The sequence below is a fragment of the Palaemon carinicauda genome, chromosome 44 (assembly GCF_036898095.1).
Source record: "Palaemon carinicauda isolate YSFRI2023 chromosome 44, ASM3689809v2, whole genome shotgun sequence".
Lineage (NCBI taxonomy): Eukaryota > Metazoa > Arthropoda > Malacostraca > Decapoda > Palaemonidae > Palaemon > Palaemon carinicauda.
Window position 1 is genome coordinate 27,894,178 of NC_090768.1, and position 18,276 is coordinate 27,912,453.

The 18,276-nt window shown below is 45.4% G+C and overlaps 1 protein-coding gene and 1 pseudogene across 1 annotated transcript in view; both read left to right on the forward strand.

Moving 5' to 3' along the window:
- The window catches only part of LOC137634470 (retinol dehydrogenase 13-like), a 118,307-nt gene that overhangs the window by 10,569 nt on the left and 89,462 nt on the right, over nt 1–18,276 (forward strand). Inside the window, exon 2 of the mRNA XM_068366886.1 lies at nt 15,479–15,644. Coding sequence (XP_068222987.1) covers nt 15,479–15,644 — 166 coding nt within the window. The remainder of the gene's footprint in view (nt 1–15,478; nt 15,645–18,276) is intronic.
- LOC137634590 (5S ribosomal RNA) lies at nt 10,747–10,865 on the forward strand (annotated as a pseudogene).

The following is an 18,276-nucleotide window of genomic DNA, read 5'->3' on the forward strand; positions in this document are numbered from 1 at the left end:
ACGCCCTGAACCAGGAAGGTTGGAAGACGTATCGCTATTGCAGGGAAGGTCGGAAACCTAGCCTCAGCAATAGAGGAAGGGCAGGCCGTTCCTCATTCTCGGACGCAACCCTAAGGGGGGATCATTCCCTTAGGGAGGACAGAGAAGCGATAGATACTCTGATATGAGCTTGATCCCCTTACGTGGTAGGGGGAGCAAGACTACACAGAGGGAATGCCCTAAGGCAGGGGGTGAAGGGAGCATATAGGGGTCCTACATTTAGGTTAGGTTAGAAAGGCACACTATCAAACCTATCCCCTATATGGTCCCTGAAGGCGAAAACACTTGCATCACAGTAAACAGTATCATAAAATAATGCCACTATCTTCATAACTAAACCTAGGATCACTGTAATATATCATGCATGAACACTGATGATAGGCACTCTGGCCTAGGGGCTAGGCTAGCGATCTGGTATGGGGTTAATACATGCGTCCCCTGTTGATATACGATGTCTTAAAGGGAAACCTTTAGGATACTCGCTCCAGAAGTTAGAATTCTGTGATAACCTGTGGTTAAATTCTCTGGGAATATCTAGTAGTTATTTACCCAAGGAAGCTACCAAAAAGGAACCTTCCATCAGGACGCCATGGCTTGAGCCCAAAAATATATATATATATATATATATATATATATATATATATATATATATATATATATATATATATATATGTATATATATATATATATATACATATATATATATATACATATATATATATATATATATATATATATATATACATATACATATATATATATATATATATATATATATATACATATATATATATATATATATATATATATATATATATATATACATATACATATATATATATATATATATATACATATACATATATATATATATATATATATATACATATATATATATATATATACATATATATATATATATATATATATATATATACATATATATATATATATATATATATATACATATACATATATATATATACATACATATATATATATATATATATATATATACATATATATATACATATATATATATATATATACATATATATATACATATATATATATATATATATATATATATATATATATATATATATATATATATACATATATATATACATATATATATATATATATATATATATATATATATATATACATATATATATACATATATATATATATATATATATATATATATATATACATATATATATATATATATATATATAAATATATATATATATATATATATATATATATATATATATATATATATATATATATACATATATATATACATATATATATATATATATATACATATATATATACATATATATATATATATATATATATATATATATATATACATATATATATATATATATATATATATAAATATATATATATATATATATATATATATATATATATATATATATATATATATATAACCACTACCCTATATAATCCACTAGAAATGGAACTGGGAATTGGGGTTTTGGGCAGGATTAAATGAAAATAGCAGTGTACAGAAGATAACAACATAGCTTAACTAAGCAAAATGGAAAATAGCAGAAAAAGTGTTTAGGCAAGCAAAAATAACAGCGTGAAACAACACCTAAGGAGTGACTGCGGTACAGATATCTCTCTTGAGCATGTTTTCTGAGTCTTAGACATGTTCCATTCACAAGCTTCAGGATTTGTTGTTCCTCTAATGGCTTTTGCTCTACTGTGACTCATTTTGCTCGCAAATAAACCAAATTTCACTGCTCCACTGTTCTGGCAAGTGGTACATGGATGTTCTGTGCATGCCAGTTACCAGGGTCACTGTTTAGGGTACCATAATTACTGTACCTATATATTTGGTAAAATTATAGTTCTGGTTGGGACAACATTTTCTGATAGTAAATACAGCTTTTCCTTTATTATTACAGTATTATTATTATTATTAATATTATTATTATAACTTACTAAACTGTTAAGCGTCTCCCCTGGACAACCTAGCTGCTAACGTACCGTCATGCTTTTTTTCCAGTTAGAGGTCATTTCACGAATGATAGTTTTCAAGGGTAATTTGTTCCGTAACTGGAATACAAACCAACTCTATAGGGGTAATACTTCCAGCGAAGCTGAAAGGACGAGCCATTAGAATTTTAGCGAAGGTTAACTACCCATCCCACTAGTTAGCAGGGGGTTAGCCAGCTACCCCTCTCACTCACACACATTTGACTCTGCTTCACTTTGCTCTAAGCTCGTATGGGGAACGATTGTTACCCCTCTTCCTTCTCTCCATTGTTTTGTACGGCCATTGATATGTTTTGTCTTTTTCTGTTTTCAGTGTGTATGTCTGTGTGTGTGTGCTGAGTTCTTCGCGTCGAGATCGCGAACGTCTTAGTTCCGATCGTAATGATCGCGAGTGTCATAGTTCCGAGCGTCAAGCGTTGGAACAACGTGACGCCAGGCGTGATGATCTTAGACCCATTGACGCCAGAAGTCAGGACCTTAAGGAGTTGACTCCTGGAAAACAAGACGTCTCTACCTCGGTTAGAGACTTGTCGGAGGAAGGGATCGACGCTCACCTTTCCCCTACTAAGCTTTTAGAGGAAGTCTTGAAAGGAGAAGATCCTAAAACCCTTCATCCCTAGGTTGACTTAAAGAAACTCGAGAGTTTTTTCTGAAGAGTTTCCGAATTATTTTGTGCCTGCTGCTCCTCCTTCCCCACCTTCAGAGTTTACGCTAGGGAAGGCGTCGAAGGAGTCTCTGTTTACAAAGATGGTGCTGTCTCGATCATCTAAAAGAGCTTTGAGGATGATGGGAGACTGGATGCAATCCAAGAAGGACCAGGGAAAGGCTGTTTTCTCTTTTCCCCCCAGCTAGATTGGCCTCCAGATCTAGTGTTTGGTACGAGACGGGAGAAGTTCTCGGCTTTGGAGTTCCTGCCTCTGCCCAAGGAGACTTTCGAAGTCTGGTAGACGCTTCTCGTCGGACGACCATGAGAAGGACAAAAATACTCTGGTCAACGTCGGAGCTTGATCATCTTCTCAAAGGCGTCTTCAGAGCTTTCGAGGTATTCAATTTCCTTGACTGGACTCTGGGAGCCTTGGGGAAAAAAGTTTTCTGCCTTGAAGGATGTGGACACTGAAAGTCTCATCCACATTATGTCATGCATGGATAAAGCCTTAAGAGATGGATCCAATGAGTTAGCGGCCCTTTTCTCGGCGGGTGTTCTTAAGAAAAGAGCCCAAATGTGTTCTTTTTCTGTCCATTGGCGTCACACCCATTCAGAACTCAGAATTGCTGTATGCCCCTCTTTCTTCCTCTCTTTTTCCTCAAGAGTTGGTCAGAGAGGTCTCTTCCGCTTTAACCCAAAAAGCCACACAGGATCTGGTGTTAAAAACAGCAAGGAAGGTTCTGCCTACTTCCTTCACTAGCCATAAGCCTAAGGAGGAAGCTCCATTCCCTCAGTTTTCGCAGCCCTTTCAAGGGAAAACTTTCAGTAGGGGTAGTTCCAGACCTGAGGGAAGGAGAGCAAGGAGAAGAGGATCCAAACCAGGGCGAAGCAGAGTCTGACTGCATTTGCCTTCAGACAGCAGTAGGAGCCAGACTAAACAACTTCTGGCGAGCTTGGGTGAAGAGAGGAGCAGACTTTTGGTCCGTCTAGTTACTGAAGGAGGGATACAAAATCCCTTTCATAGGGAAACCTCCTTTAGTAGTATCTCTGGTAGATCTCTCTGCCAGATACAGAGAGGAGTCAAAGAGGCAGGCTATGCAACTTCAAATGTCTCTCTTGTTGGAGAAGGAGGCAATAGAGAGGGTGCGAGATTTGCGGTCACCAGGTTTCTACAACTGCTTATTCCTGGTTCCCAAGAACTTGGGGGGGATAGAGACCAGTCCTGGACGTAAGTGCTCTCAACGCCTTCGTTCAGAAGACAAAGTTCTCCATGGAGGCATAGAAGTCAGTCCTAGCAGCAGTATGAAAGGACGACTGGATGGTCTCTTTAGACCTCCAGGATGCTTACTTCCACATCCCCATTCATCCGAGCTTCAAGCACTACCTGAGGTTCGTTTACAAGGAGGAAGTTTTCCAGTTTCGGGCCCTTTGTTTCGGCCTCAGCACCGCCCCTCAAATATTTACGAAGCTGATGTTAAATGTAGCAAGAATACTGTACTGCATTCAAGAGGTATCAGAGCCTCCCTGTATCTGGACGACTGGCTACTCAGAGCTCATTCCTACAATCGCTGCCTGGAGGATTTACAGATGACGTTGAGGTTGTCAGAAGAACTGGGTCTTCTAATAAGCAGAGACAAGTCTCGACTGACACCATCCCAAAAGATCCTTTATTTGGGGATGGAGATTCGGAGTCAAGTTTTTCGGGCTTTTCCTTCAGCCTCAAGGACGGAGCAAGCCCTCTTGAAACTTCATTCCTTTCTAGAGAAACGGAAGTATTCTGTGAGAGAGTGGATGAGTCTGCTGGGAACCCTCTCCTCATTGGAGCAGTTTGTCTCCCTGGGAAGGCTGAATCTTCGCCCTCTTCAGTTCCACCTCATTCGTCATTGGGACAAGGAAAAGGAACTAGAGACAAAATGCATCCCCATTACAGAATCCGTAAAAAGTTGCCTTCAGTGGTGGAACGACCCGGTCAGACTTCAAGAAGGTCTCTCTCTGGAACAGAGGAACCCAGACCTTGTGTTGTGTTCCGACGCCTCGTACTCAGGGTGGGGAGCAACACTGGGCTAGTTGGAGATCTCGGGTCTCTGGACAAAAGATCAGGAGAGCCTCCACATAAACCAGAAGGAGCTGTTGGCAGTCTTGTTGGCCCTCAAAGGCTTCGAAGGGTCAGTATTGAACAGAGTGGTGCAGGTCAACGCCGACAACACTGCAGCGTTGGCCTACATAGCCAAACAAGGCGTAACCCACTCGAGGTCCCCTTACGAGACAGCGAGAGTTCTTCTTTACTTGGCAAAAGAGAAGAATGTAACCCTTGTAACAAAGTTCATTCAGGGGGATAAGAACGTGATGGCAGACAGTCTCAGCAGGAGAGGTCAAGTTCTGTCCACAGAATGGACACTTCATCAAGAGGTCTGCAAGATCCTGTGGCGGATTTGGGGTCATCCTTGTATAGGCCTGTTCGCAACCTCGAAGATGAAGAGGTTAGAGACATACTGCTCCCCAGTGCCAGATCTCGAAGCAGTCCACATAGACGTTTTCCTTTTAGACTGGTCCCACCTGGACGTGTACGCATTCCCTCCGTTCAAGATTCTGCACAAAGTGATGCAAAAGTTTGTGTCACACGAGGGAACCAGATTGACTCTAGTGGCCCCCTTTTGGCCCTCAAGAGAGTGGTTCACAGAGGTACTAGAATGGATGGTGGACACCCCAAGAAGCCTTCCATTAAGAGTAGATCTACTCAAACAACCCCACTTGGAAAGGTACCATCAAAACCTCCAAGCTCTACATCTAACTGCCTTCAGACTATTGAAAAACTCACAAGAGCTAGAGGTTTTTCGAAGGAAGCAGCTAGGACTATTGCAAGAGCAAGGAGGACTTCTACCATCAAGGTTTACCAATCCAAGTGGGAGGTTTTTAGAGAATGGTGCAGAGTCAACTCTGTTTCCTCGTCCAGTACCTCTATGATTCAGATTACTGACTTCCTGTTATACCTTAGAAGGAATCGTAAGTTTTCATCTTCTACCATCAAGGGATACAGGAGCATGTTAGGGGCCGTCTTCAGGCATAGGAACTTGGACCTTTCTTATAATAAAGACCTGCAGGATCTTCTCAAATCCTTTGAAACATCTAAGGAACAGCACCAGGAATCGCCAGTTTGGAATCTGGATAAAGTCCTGAAGTACCTAATGAGTGACAGGTTTGAGCCCTTGCACTCTGCTTCATTTAAGGACCTCACTATGAAGACTCTATTCTTGGTCAGTCTGGCGGCAGCTAAAAGGGTCAGTGAGATTCATACCTTTAGTAAGAACATAGGCTTTAGAGATAACAAAGCTATCTGCTCCTTGCAGCTAAGCTTTCTTGCCAAGAACGAACGCCCTTCTCAACCCTGGCCCAAGGCTTTTGAGATTCCGAACCTTTCGGATGTGGTTGGAGAGGAATTGGAGAAGGTCCTGTGCCCAGTAAGAGCCCTGAAGTTCTACCTGGACAGAACGAAAGAGTTACAAGGCAAGTCAGAAGCTCTTTGGTGCTCGGTCAAGAAGCCCTCGTTACATATGTCGAAGAATGAACTATTCTTCTTCTTCAGGCACTTAATAAGGGAGGCTCATTCACATTGTAGTGAGGCAGACCTCAAGCTTTTGAAGGTCAAGACACATGAAGTTAGAGTTGTGGCAACTTCTGTAGCCTTCAAGCAGAATAGGTCTTTACAAGGCATTATGAACACAACCTTCTGGAGGAGTAAATCTGTGTTCACCTCACTACGTATTTGAAACGTGCCCAGACTCTTTATGAGGACTGCTACACTCTGGGACCATTCGTAGCAACGAGTGCAGTAGTGGGGGAAGGTTCTACCACTACATTCCCATAACCTAATACTGTACCCTTTTCTTCTCTTGGAACTCATGTTTGTTCCGTAACCGAAATACAAACCACGCTATTTACATTGGGTTTACCGTTTAGCGTAGCTGAAATGGCGAGCCATTAGAATTTAACGAGGGTGTAGTATTACCCCCACTAGCGCAGGGGGGTAGGGGAGTGGTAGCTAGCTACCCCTCCCCCCCTCACACACCGGTGAACTGCTTCACTTCACTTTTGGCTCGGACGATAGACACACGTGTCTGTCTTCGTCCTCGCTTGGCAGCCATTCTTTGTTTTGTCTTTACTTAATCACTTACTTTTCTTTTACTCAATATATATGTAAACATTTTTTCATGTTTATGTATATATTTGAGTATAGAAATCAGTGAAGTTTCCTTTTCAGAGTTTGTGCTTGTGTGTGTAGTGTACGATATCTCCGTGGAGCCCTCGGCAGTTAGGCCACCATAGTGTAATTTCATGGGTCGCGATCAAGTTTGACCTCGGTCTTTCTCTCTCTCTCTCTCTCTTGAGGTCGTTCACCCTTTTACTACGTGACTTTTACTACGCCTTAGTAGCTTCCTTCCCGTGTGGGGGGGTTGCTACGCCGTACGTTTTGTTTCAATTAGTTTATGAATCTAATTGTATGTGTTGATTTTTCAGCTTTGTAGAACGATTCCTTTCGGGGTTTTCGTTCTTTCTTTAGTGTTCATTTTTTTTTAAATTACATAATTTCATAGTTACATAATTATAATTGTTATAATTCTGTGTTGGTTACAGCTCTCCTTCCGTGAGTGGAAGTGGTTGTGGGGGCACGTGCCTGTTGTGTACTTCTTGTGTTCCTTTCCCTCGGGATTCCTCTTCGGAGCCTTCCCGGGGGAATGAATGTTAACTAATGATTTTTGTTTTATTTTTCACAGTTACCGATCTAGTTTATTTCTGTAATGTGACAACGGAGTGAGCTGTCTTGTTGAGGCCTGGGGATTCGGCTGTTGCTGCCTCCCCTATAGATCTTCGTCAGGGGCGTGTCTCCTTTTCTTGGAAGTACTCCCGTGACGATTGACAGCTCTCCAGTTCATTTTAGAACACTCAGGAGGCTCGCCTCCTTGGGTGGGTAACTTTCCTTCCGAGGGAAGTTTTCCGGTCCAGGCTTGAGTTTTTTCCCTTTGGGGGGTTCTTCTCTTGCCTTTTTTTCGTGCGACTATGCTCTTGGTGCTGAGCGGTCGCACCTGCAGTTACGCTCAAGGGGCTGGGCAACTGCAGGAGCCCCTCTTCGGAGGATTGCTCTTTTTAGGTCACTGGCTGACCCGTCTCTTCTACGAAGTGTTTCTCTTTCGTTCGCGAGAGAGTACACTCATAGAGACTCCTCTTCGGAGGACTCTTCTGCTGTTGTTGCTGTTGGCCGCCTTCGCCGTAAGGGCCTCCCATCTCCCTATAAGGGTGCTAAGAGGCGCCTTTTTGAATCTCCGTATGCAGCCTACAACTCCTTCTTCTTGATCTTCCGCCCCTGGTGCACATGGACAGCAGTCTGACCTCGTCTTCCGACGGGCAACGGTCTTCCGACGGACAACGGTCTTCCGACGGACATCAGTCTCCCGACGGATAACGATCCCTTCGGGGCAAAGGGTTGCTTCCCACGGGGGTGCTTCCCTTGCGTGTCAGGGTTCCCCTGCGCGCCCTTCTGTAGTGTTCTCTCCTGCTCAGTGTTAGCGCACAGGCTCTCTCCTGCTCAGTGTTAGCGCACAGGCGCTCTCCTGCTCATCAGCGCTTTCCTGATCGCTAGCGCTCTCCTGATCGCTAGCGCTCTCCTGTTCGCCAGCGCTCTCCTGTTCGTCAGCGCTCTCCTGATGATTGTCAGTGCTGTTCCTGTTGGTTCCTGTTACTCGGCCTGTGCGCCCACGTTCGCCCTCGCGATCTAGAACTTCGGTTCAGGTCTTGGACAAGGACTCTTCTTCTACGCACAGGATTCCACCCGTTGCCTTCTGCTCACCAGCGATCACCACCTCGCCAGCGACCACAGACGCGTCAACGTTCGCCTGCTCCTCAGCGATCTCCTATGCGTCAACGATCGCCATCGATCTGCCACGCGTGTCAGCTCCCCTGGCCACCATCAGTAGCGATCTAGCGCTCGTCTGCTGTGGACCACGATCTCCGGTAGCTGAGTCCTGCCGTAGATCTTCCTCCTGCTCGCCAGCGCTCACCTTTACTTCTGTCCTTCTGTGCGCCAGCTTTCTTCAATCGCCAGCGCACATCTGCGCGCCCTTTTCTGCCACGCACCAATGGGCGCCAACAGTTTTTTCTGACCGTCCAGGATCGCCTGATTAACAGCTTGCTTCAGCGCTCACCTTCCTGATGCACCTGCGCGCCTTCTGTTAGCGCGATGCGCGCTAACCATCCCTAGTCTCTTACGCGTTAGCAATCACCTACGCGCCCGCGCGATTCTTCGCCTGCGCGCTAGCGTTTTGTTAACGCACTACCGCTCGCCAACGCGCTTGCCAACGCGCCATCGCTTGCCAACGCGCCATCGCTTGCCAACGCGCCATTGCTTGCCAACGCGCCATCGCTTGCCAACGTGCCCTCACTCGCCTACGGGCCATCGCTCGCCAGAACGCGCCATCGCTCGTCAACGCGCCATCGCTCGTCAACGCGCCATCGCTGTCAACGCGCCATCGCCCGCCTACGCGCCATCGGTCTCCCGACTGCCTGCGCTCACCCGCGCGTCCACACGCCCACGTGCCCGCGCGACCGCACGCCCACGTGCCCGCGCGCCTACGCTCATGCGCTCCAAGGTTCGCCCGCGCGCGAACCAACGGTATTCCATCGCGCGGACCGACGGCGTTCCGTCCGCGGACTGACGGTGTTCCGTTGCGAGGACCGACGGTGTTCCGTTGCGCGGACCAACGGTGTTCCGTCGCGTGAACCGACGGTGTTCCATCGCGCGAACCAACGGTGTTCCATCGCGCGAACCAACGGTGTTCCATCGCGCGAACGTCGGCTTGATTCCTGCAGTATCCATTGCTCGCCTACGGGTCATCGCTCGCCGACCACCAGCTCTCGCCCTTCCTACCACGCTCGCCCTCCTTCTGCGCTCCTGCGTGCCCGCGCATGGGCGCTTCCACGTTCGGCCACGCGCAAACCATTGATCTACCATCGCGCGAGCGCCAGGGCGATTGCGACCGCGATTCCAGTCAGGGTTTCGCAACATGGCCAGCCTGGCGAGTCTTCTGGAGCGTATTTCCAGAACACGGTCCTCACCCCGTAAACGCAGAGCATGGCACATGCAAGAGCAGGAAGAATCTTCAGGGAGGTCTGAGCAACAGTCTTCTTTCCAGAACCTGGGTTAGCCCTTCCTCGTCATTCCCTGGAAGGGTTTTGCCAGGGAGCTTTCCGTTCGAGATTTCTCCGTCGGCCAAGGGGTGACTGGTTTACCCCTTCCTCTTCTCCATCTCGTGAAAGGGGCTTACCAGGTCCTTTCCCTCCTCGGTTGCGACCCGAGGTTTTGTAAAAGGAAGCTCCAGGAAGATCATGGGTACTTTCCTCCTCTCGGGCTCAAGCACCTTGGCGTTTCGTAGCCAAGTTTCGAACTTGCGGGCAAGCTCGATGTTGGACCATTTTGATGCAATGACCGAGGGCTTCCTCTCGGGTGTCTCATCCGTGGATGTCGACAAGCTCAGACACTCTTCCATCCTTGGGAAGAGCTTGTTTGTGCCCAAGGACAGAGACATGGACAGCGGTTGTGCGGAGTAAGTCGACTTCCGTTTTCACTCCTCCAAGGCGCTTTCTTCCAGACCCTGCAGGCCTCCAGCGCCTCTTTCTTTCAGCCTCGTCGGCCTAAGTTATCGGACCGGCTACGGCAGCTAAGACAAGGCGTCCAATAGCAGTCCCCTCCGGTCAGGAATAGGTAGCACGGGAGGCTCTCCCAGGGGGGCATAATCCTAGAGGGAGCGGCAGAGTTCACGAACTCTAGGATTGGCAACCTCCCCTCAGGAGCAGGCTTCCGCCTCCTTCGCCTTTTGGAGGTCTGGTCAACTCCGGTAGGCTCGGGTTCGACCTTCTTCAACGCCGGGACAAGCTTCCGGATCCTTACCATGAGTGAGGGATCATGGTAATTTGCTAGGAGCCTTCTCTACTTCTGCCTCAACATCTGGAGTATCTAGCCATGATATTGAGTCAACGGCCTTACCATGTTGGAAACCCCGCTTCTCGTCCGTCCAGCGAGGTTAAGCAACGTCGGGTCTGGTCGGTACTTGGATGGGTGACCGCCTGGAGACGCCAGATGCTGTTGCCTCCTCCTCCGAGCCTTCCCTTCAGTTGACTGTGGCAAGGCTGAGGAGAGTCGCAGTACCTGTTCTCAGTCAAGCAGAGCTTTCAGCCCTACCTTGGAACGTTTCCTAGGTCTCTTTTCCTCATTGACCCGTCTAAAGTCCCGAACGGTCGCCTCAGGATAAGTTCCCTGTGGGGCGGCCCAAGTTCCGGTGGTTTCAAAGCAACGATTAACCGGACTTTCTGGCCCCTATGGGACCAGCGAAACGTTTAGACCTGCAATGGGTGTTGACCTATGGAACCTCTTGATGAGAGTGGATATTCTCGTCCTTTCCCCACATTTTTTATGCTGTTCTCGGACTCGTCAAAGAAAAGGGGGGGGGGGGGCATGTTCCGGTTCAGGCCTATGGTCAGGACCTGAAGGATACCTCTCCATCATTCAGGCAGGCTTAGGGCCGTAGTCTGGCCCCTCTACAGATCCTACAGCTCCTGCCGAGTCGCTCCGTGCGCGACGACTTCATGGTACTGGCGTATTCCAACCAGCAAGGGACGCATTTTCATACCTTCGCATCTTGCAGTAGAGATACTGAGATGATTTGAGATCCTCTCAATACCACTATCGGCTCGCTCATTCCAGGCAGAGGAATGTTCTCTCCGACTATCTGAGCAGAGCCTCGCAGATAGAGTGTACCTGGGGGTCTTTGGACTTTAGTAACCAGCAAGTCCTGGCCTGGGGGACCTGATCGCGACAGCTTGGAACTTCAAGCTTCCGCTGTTCTTCCCCCCAGTCTCAGACCCCAAGACTCTTTGGCAAGATGCATTCCGGTGATGCTGGGACAACATCGACGCCTGCGTCTTCCCTCCTTTATTGTCTGTTGAGAATGGGTCTCAACAAGACCAGGTTGTCTGTCAACCTTTCGATGGCCCTGAGAGCTCCACTGGGACTATACGCGGAACGGTTTCTGGACCCTCTGCTTCCCCTGACGGAACTCCCGAGAGAGCTTCTCCCATGGCACAGGCTACTCAAACAACCACATTGCAACATCTTTCACGAGCCGGGGCATCGGTTCGGCTTCACACCTGGAGACACTACGCCTCCTCCTCAAGAAGAGACAACCCGCTACAGTCGCGGGGCGGAGGTCGCGTCATCTGCGATAGTCATCCGCAGGGGTCTACAAGGCGAAGTGAAGAGTCTTCTGTGGTTGGTGTCGTGGGAGAGATACCTCTTCCCTTGAGGCCTCTTCTCCAGCAATAACGAACTTATTGCTTTTCAGCGGGAGGAAACTCCTTTCCGCTCTCGGCAGTGAAGCCTGTCGCTCAGCCTTTCCCTGGCCTTCAGGCTGAAAGGAATAAACTTTTTCCTTCCCGCTGGACCTTTCCTCGCTCATGCGAAGCTGCGAACGTCCCTGCCCCCAGTCGGAGTGAGACCTCAAACATGGAGCATGGTTCGGACTTTTTAGTCCCTTAAGAGATCTTCTCAAGACCCATTACATCAGGCCTCTGATCGTATTCCGTCTTGGGGCTCCTGCTCACTCTGGCCTCGGCCAGTGTGTAAGCAATCTTCTTGGTCTCGTACGGCTCCGCCCTTTCTAAGGAATGGGGGAAGGCAACATTCAGGTTCGCTCCTGAGTTGTTGGCTAGACTCAGAATCTTGAGGTTCCGGCCCTTCGGTCCAATTCCTTCAAGATTTCGAGTCACCATTCTGTATCAGATGACCCAAACCTTCTCCTTCTTGCCAGTAAAGGAATCGAGGGGTTATCTTTGGGAACAGCTGCAGTTTGTCCTCACGTGCAGCCGGGTTGGGAGCACTAGAAGGACACGGGGGAGAGTCACCAGTATACCTCTTCAGCTCGGACTCAAGGACATTCATCTCGACCTGAATCCAGACCCTCCCCCGTCACGTCGCCCTACAGCACGATGTCGGATACATCGCAACGTCCCTCGCCTTCGAGTAATACTACTCTGTGACGCAGGTGCTACAAGCTGGAGTCTGGAAGCGTCTAATGACCTTCGCAGCCCGCTTCCTGCAGGACGTGAACCACAGGAGTATCGATACGTTTCTATCGCTCTGTGGTGGCTACACAACAGCTGGTCTAACCTCAGGCTCCTTTTTGGACAGGTAGCAGAAGGTTGAGGGCATTGTTATCTGGTTTTAGTCTGCATGAACGAAAGAAGTATGTCTGGCCCTTACTTCTTTCTTCATCATCCCCTCTACTGGGAAGCAGCATCCTGGTCTCTGCATAGCTGACCTCAAACCTCTGCAGGTAAACCATGCTTCCTTGTGTTCCGAGTATTGAGTCAATACTGTCACATCCCCCATACCCTGACGAGGTGGTATTGGGAACGTCCTAACCCAGAGTTCCTTCTGGAACTCCAGGTCAACTGCCTAGGACGGGTCACACTTCTTCCTTCACACACAAGCTTATGTAGGCCACACGTTTCCTTGCGGAGCAAGGAACTTGTGAGGTGCAGGGACTCTTTTTCTCGAGTGCGACTCACTCGGATTCTGAGTCCCCGGGTAAAGCCAAAGCCAGTATGGCTTGGGACTTTCCACCCTTCCTAAGGGGTAAGTCACCCAATGTAAATAGCGTGGTTTGTATTTCGGTTACGGAACAAATGACAAATTCGGAGATAATTTGTATTTTTCCTAATCATACAAACCTTAGCTATTTACATATATTTGCCCGCCAGCCCTGTCCCCCAAGACAAGTCCTACCTCTAAGTGAAGTGAAGCAGTTCACCGGTGTGTGAGGGGGGGAGGGGTAGCTAGCTACCACTCCCCTACCCCCCTGCTAACTAGCGCGGGGGTAATACATCCTCGTTAAATTCTAATGGCTCGCCATTTCAGCTACGCTAAAAGGTAAACCCAATGTAAATAGCTAAGGTTTGTATGGTTAGGAAAAATACAAATTATCTCCGAATTTGTCATATTCTTATGGTTGTTCGTGGAGATTGGACGACAATATTCCACAATCATTGATTTTAGTCAGGTGGTCAGTTTGTTCCTTGAGAGCGCCCGGAACAAGGGTATTGGAGGAGGTCCTGTCACATAGAGGTTTTTACACCGTTTTGACAGCTCCTAGAGGTCTTCAGCCCCCTGGGTGGATTGCTGGATCTCGTAAGGAAAGCGGACATAATGAAAGAATTCATTGAAGTCAGCTTCCTTATCAGGTACGAACCCTTAAGCTTGTTTATTAACTCTTAAGTAAATTCCAACAATGTTAGCTGTCTGACCCTACACCAAAGGTGTCAATCAGCTTTATATATAACTACCGGGTAAGTCAGATGTTTAAAAATGATATTTTCATAATAAAATAAATTTTTGAACATACTTAACCAGTAGTTATATATAATTTAATTCCCCCCCTCCTCCCCTCTAGAGACCTAAGGACATGGAAGATCTGAGGAATGACTGGAATGGTTCCAGGTAACTGGGTAGAGGGCGCACTGGTGGTACACCTGGCTACCCAATCGGCGATTGCCGCAAGTTTTGAAATTTCTGCCGTGACGTCAGGGACTAAGCTATATATATAACTACCAGGTAAGTATGTTAAAAAATTTATTTTATTATGAAAATATCATTTTCCCTAAGTATACAAACTTGGGTTCTTTACTCATACTTATCCCTCCGTCACCTATCTCATAAGAAGTCCTGCCTGTAATCAAACCTGAGAAATCTCACTGTTTGAGTGTGTGAGGGGTGTGGTCGGCCTTCCTTCAGTTATACCTGCTAACTAGCAGAGGGTCATTGAGACCTCAGGCAAAAGTTTATGACTAGCTTCCAGCTATGCTGAAAACATATATCCAATCCATGGTGAAGACTCTGGTTTGCATAGTTAGGAAAAGTATGAAGTACTTCCAAATTTGACATATTCTCTTCCAAAAAAGGAGGAAATTCTTCCAGATCATGCCTCGTTAAGGTGGATAATTGGGCTAGATAAATTATCATAAGGTAATGTTTTTTAACATTAAATTTTCATGAAGAAATTAATATTGATAAAACTTAACTGGATAATTTAGCTAGTACCACCTATTCTTCCCCAACGACGGGACAGAATAGGAAGTAGCAGGGCTGCCAGTGGGGTTAAAAAGTGAGTGATTTTTGGGAATCAGGGCTAGCTAAATTATCCAGGTAAGTATTATCAATATTAATTTTATTACGAAAATTCCATTTTAATAACACTCAATTTCATGTTGCTATCAAGATGGGTTTTAGCTATTATTATTATTATTATTATTATTATTTATTGCTAAGCTACAACCCTAGTTGGAAAAGCAGATTACCATTATCCCTCCATCCAATTAAATGTATTATTCAGTATATGAATATTTGGGAAGTATTATGGAAATAAAGCATATTTTCTCTTAAATCAATTATTTCAATACATACCCATTACTGTAGTCATATATACACCTCTCCTCCCCACAGTCTAGTGGGTTCAGAAGTAAACTGAGATGGATATAAAAAATGCTAATGATTCATGGCAGGAGGTTAGAAGCTAAACTCCTAGACAGCCTAGTTAGAATCCTGCAATGAAAAAAAACTTGGGCTTTTCTGTGCTGGCACCGTAAGCATATGACATATGAATGTTGCTTTAGTATCGAATAGAGTTTTATTAAGAGATTTATTTTTTACAGGGAAGCTATGGGTGGCAGTAACTACAGAGGGCCAGAACAATTGCATGGCAAAACTGTCATTGTTACAGGTGCAAACACAGGTATTGGAAAAGAAACAGCCAGAGAGATGGCAAAACGAGGTGCTCGAGTTATATTAGCATGCAGAGATATGAATAAATGTGCTGAGGTAAGTGCAAACTGTATTATGTTACCATGGTAGTTACTGCTGTATCAAGGAAACTAAATGGAATTCACGTTTATTCCGTAACTGGAATACAAACCTATGTTAGGACGAGCCATTAAAATTTAGCGAGGGTTAACTATCCATCCCGCTACTGTAGTTAGCCAGGGGTAAGGGGCAGTAGCTAGCTACCCCTCTCACTCACACACGTGTGACTGCTTCACTTTACTTTTGGCTCGAAGTGGAAACGGTTGTTGCCGCTTTTCCTCCTCTCCTATTTTGGACTGCCATTAATCTTTGTCTTTTTGAATTATGTTTTTTCTTCTACTGTATATATGAAAACAATCTTAATGTGTTTATATATATGTTGTAAGCTTTCTTTATAGTGACTTGCTGTTTGTGTGATAGTGTTGTACGACAGGTACTCAAGGACGGATAACCTTCCCTCCCGACCTTTCCCCCTTGGACATCGGTCATCCCGTTGGCGGATAGCCTTACGTGTGACTCGGTCGCCACTGCAGGGTAATTGATATTGTTTGGATACTCCTCCGTTCAGCTGTTGTCGTCGCCTTCCCCCTCTACGTGAAAACTGCTTAGGAAAGGGAGTGCGGCCCTCTCAGAGCTTGACTTTGGTCTTGCTCTTTTCTCAAGGTCATTGTCGCTCACTTTTCATGGGCAGCTGGCATTATACTCTGCAGGGGAGCATCTTTCCCGTTCGTAGGTTAGGTTGCGCTCCCGAATGGTTTTCTTCATTAATTAAGTGAAATTACAACTGTTTATGATTTAACTTTTCAGCTTCGTGTCTGCGGGGAACCTCCTTCCAGGTGGAGGATCGAGTGGTTATATCGGGTAGTTAGTTTTCTTAGATAAATTAATTAATTGTAATTCTTGTTTTGTTACAGTTTTTACGCTGCCACTCTCCTTCTCGCGATGATGTTGGCTTGGGAAGGGAGTGCACAGTCCTTAATTTGTGTCTGTTCTCTTGGTGGACACCTTTCCCCTCCACAGACTAGGTGTTCCTCCCAAGGGAGTTTTTGTTACATCATTTGTTTTATTTTTCCTCAATTCGCGATGCAGTTCTTCGTTCGACCAAGATAGCCGATGTAGAAGAGCAGTGCTGTTCGTTCCTGGGGAATTTGCTGTACCTGCGCCGTCACTTTCCTGTCCTCCTACATCTGAGGACGCTCCTGATCAGCACGCCGTCCTTGAGGAACTAGTTCTGGCTACGTTTTCGTATGCAGCGCTCGATGCAGACCTTCAACTTGCACGAGGCTTGTTGATAGGAAGCAGCTGGTCAGAAGCTATTGTCTTTGAATTGTTTCACCTTGGGACTATGATCTCGAGATCGGTAAGAGAATCCAGGCATTGAGATATTAAAATATATGGCTTATTTGAATATATATATACAGTATATATATATATATATATATATATATATATATATATATATATATATATATATATATATATATATATATATATATATATATATATATATATATATATATATAATATACTGTATATATATATATATATATATATATATATATATATATATATATATATATATATATATATATATATATTTGGGCTCAGGCCATGTCGTCCTGATGGAAGGTTCCTATAAGTAGCTTCCTAGTGTATATTTGACTACAGTGATATACCCAGAGAATTTACCTTTAGGTCTCCAGAATTCTAACTCCTGGCACGAATATCCTTAAAATTTCTCTTAAGGATATCGCATAATATCAGGGGACGTATATCTTGATACGACACATCGCAATCTTCACCCCGAATAGCATTTTTGCTTCGAGGGGGAAAGTGGCAACAATAGAAGGGGAGCCGGTATCAAGGTACCCTTCCTCCATTACTACCTTGAGTATCTAGATGGCACCATCGTCGCCGCCATGTTTTATTCCTATAAGTGTAGCGCTACAAGCTCGGTGATTTTCCCTTTCGCTCTCGTGTTTACGCTTATCTCTTTGGATTTATCATGCAATCTCCAGCCTCTTCTGCCTCTGGAAAGTTGAGTATTTGATCTTTACATTATATAAATTTTAGCTCTTACCTCACAGTGAAATTAGTTTAAATTAAGTGAGAGCTGTTGCCTGAACTGGAGGCGTCATGGGCGCTGTCGTTAGTTACGCATGAGTTATTTAGTTAGCCTGTACGACTTTCCCGGTATAAATGGCATGAATATCTAATAGCTATTCAGTCATCATTGCTTGGAGTTAATTATATTATGCCGATTGTATTCGTAATAGTTTCGGCGATTTAGGTAACTGAACCTTGCTTGCGCTAGGCTTCCTAGCCTAGGCATTTTAGTTTACTTTCATGCATGATATAATAGACATTCCTAGTGTTATTACAATTAAATGAAGCTATTTAGGCAATTTATACGTGTAAGATACATTGATTGCATATAAATTTTCCTCTTCTGAGATCGTATACGAGAGTTTCGGTGATTAAGGTAGTCGATTCTCACCCGCCACTAGGCTACTGGCCTAGTGGCTTTAGTATACTTTCATACATATTCCTCGGTGACCCTCGTGTATCGTTTTATCAATTCAGGTGGAGATAGATATCTCCTAGAATTATTATATAAACCGATACTCGTCTCCAGTGGAGATTTAAGGGT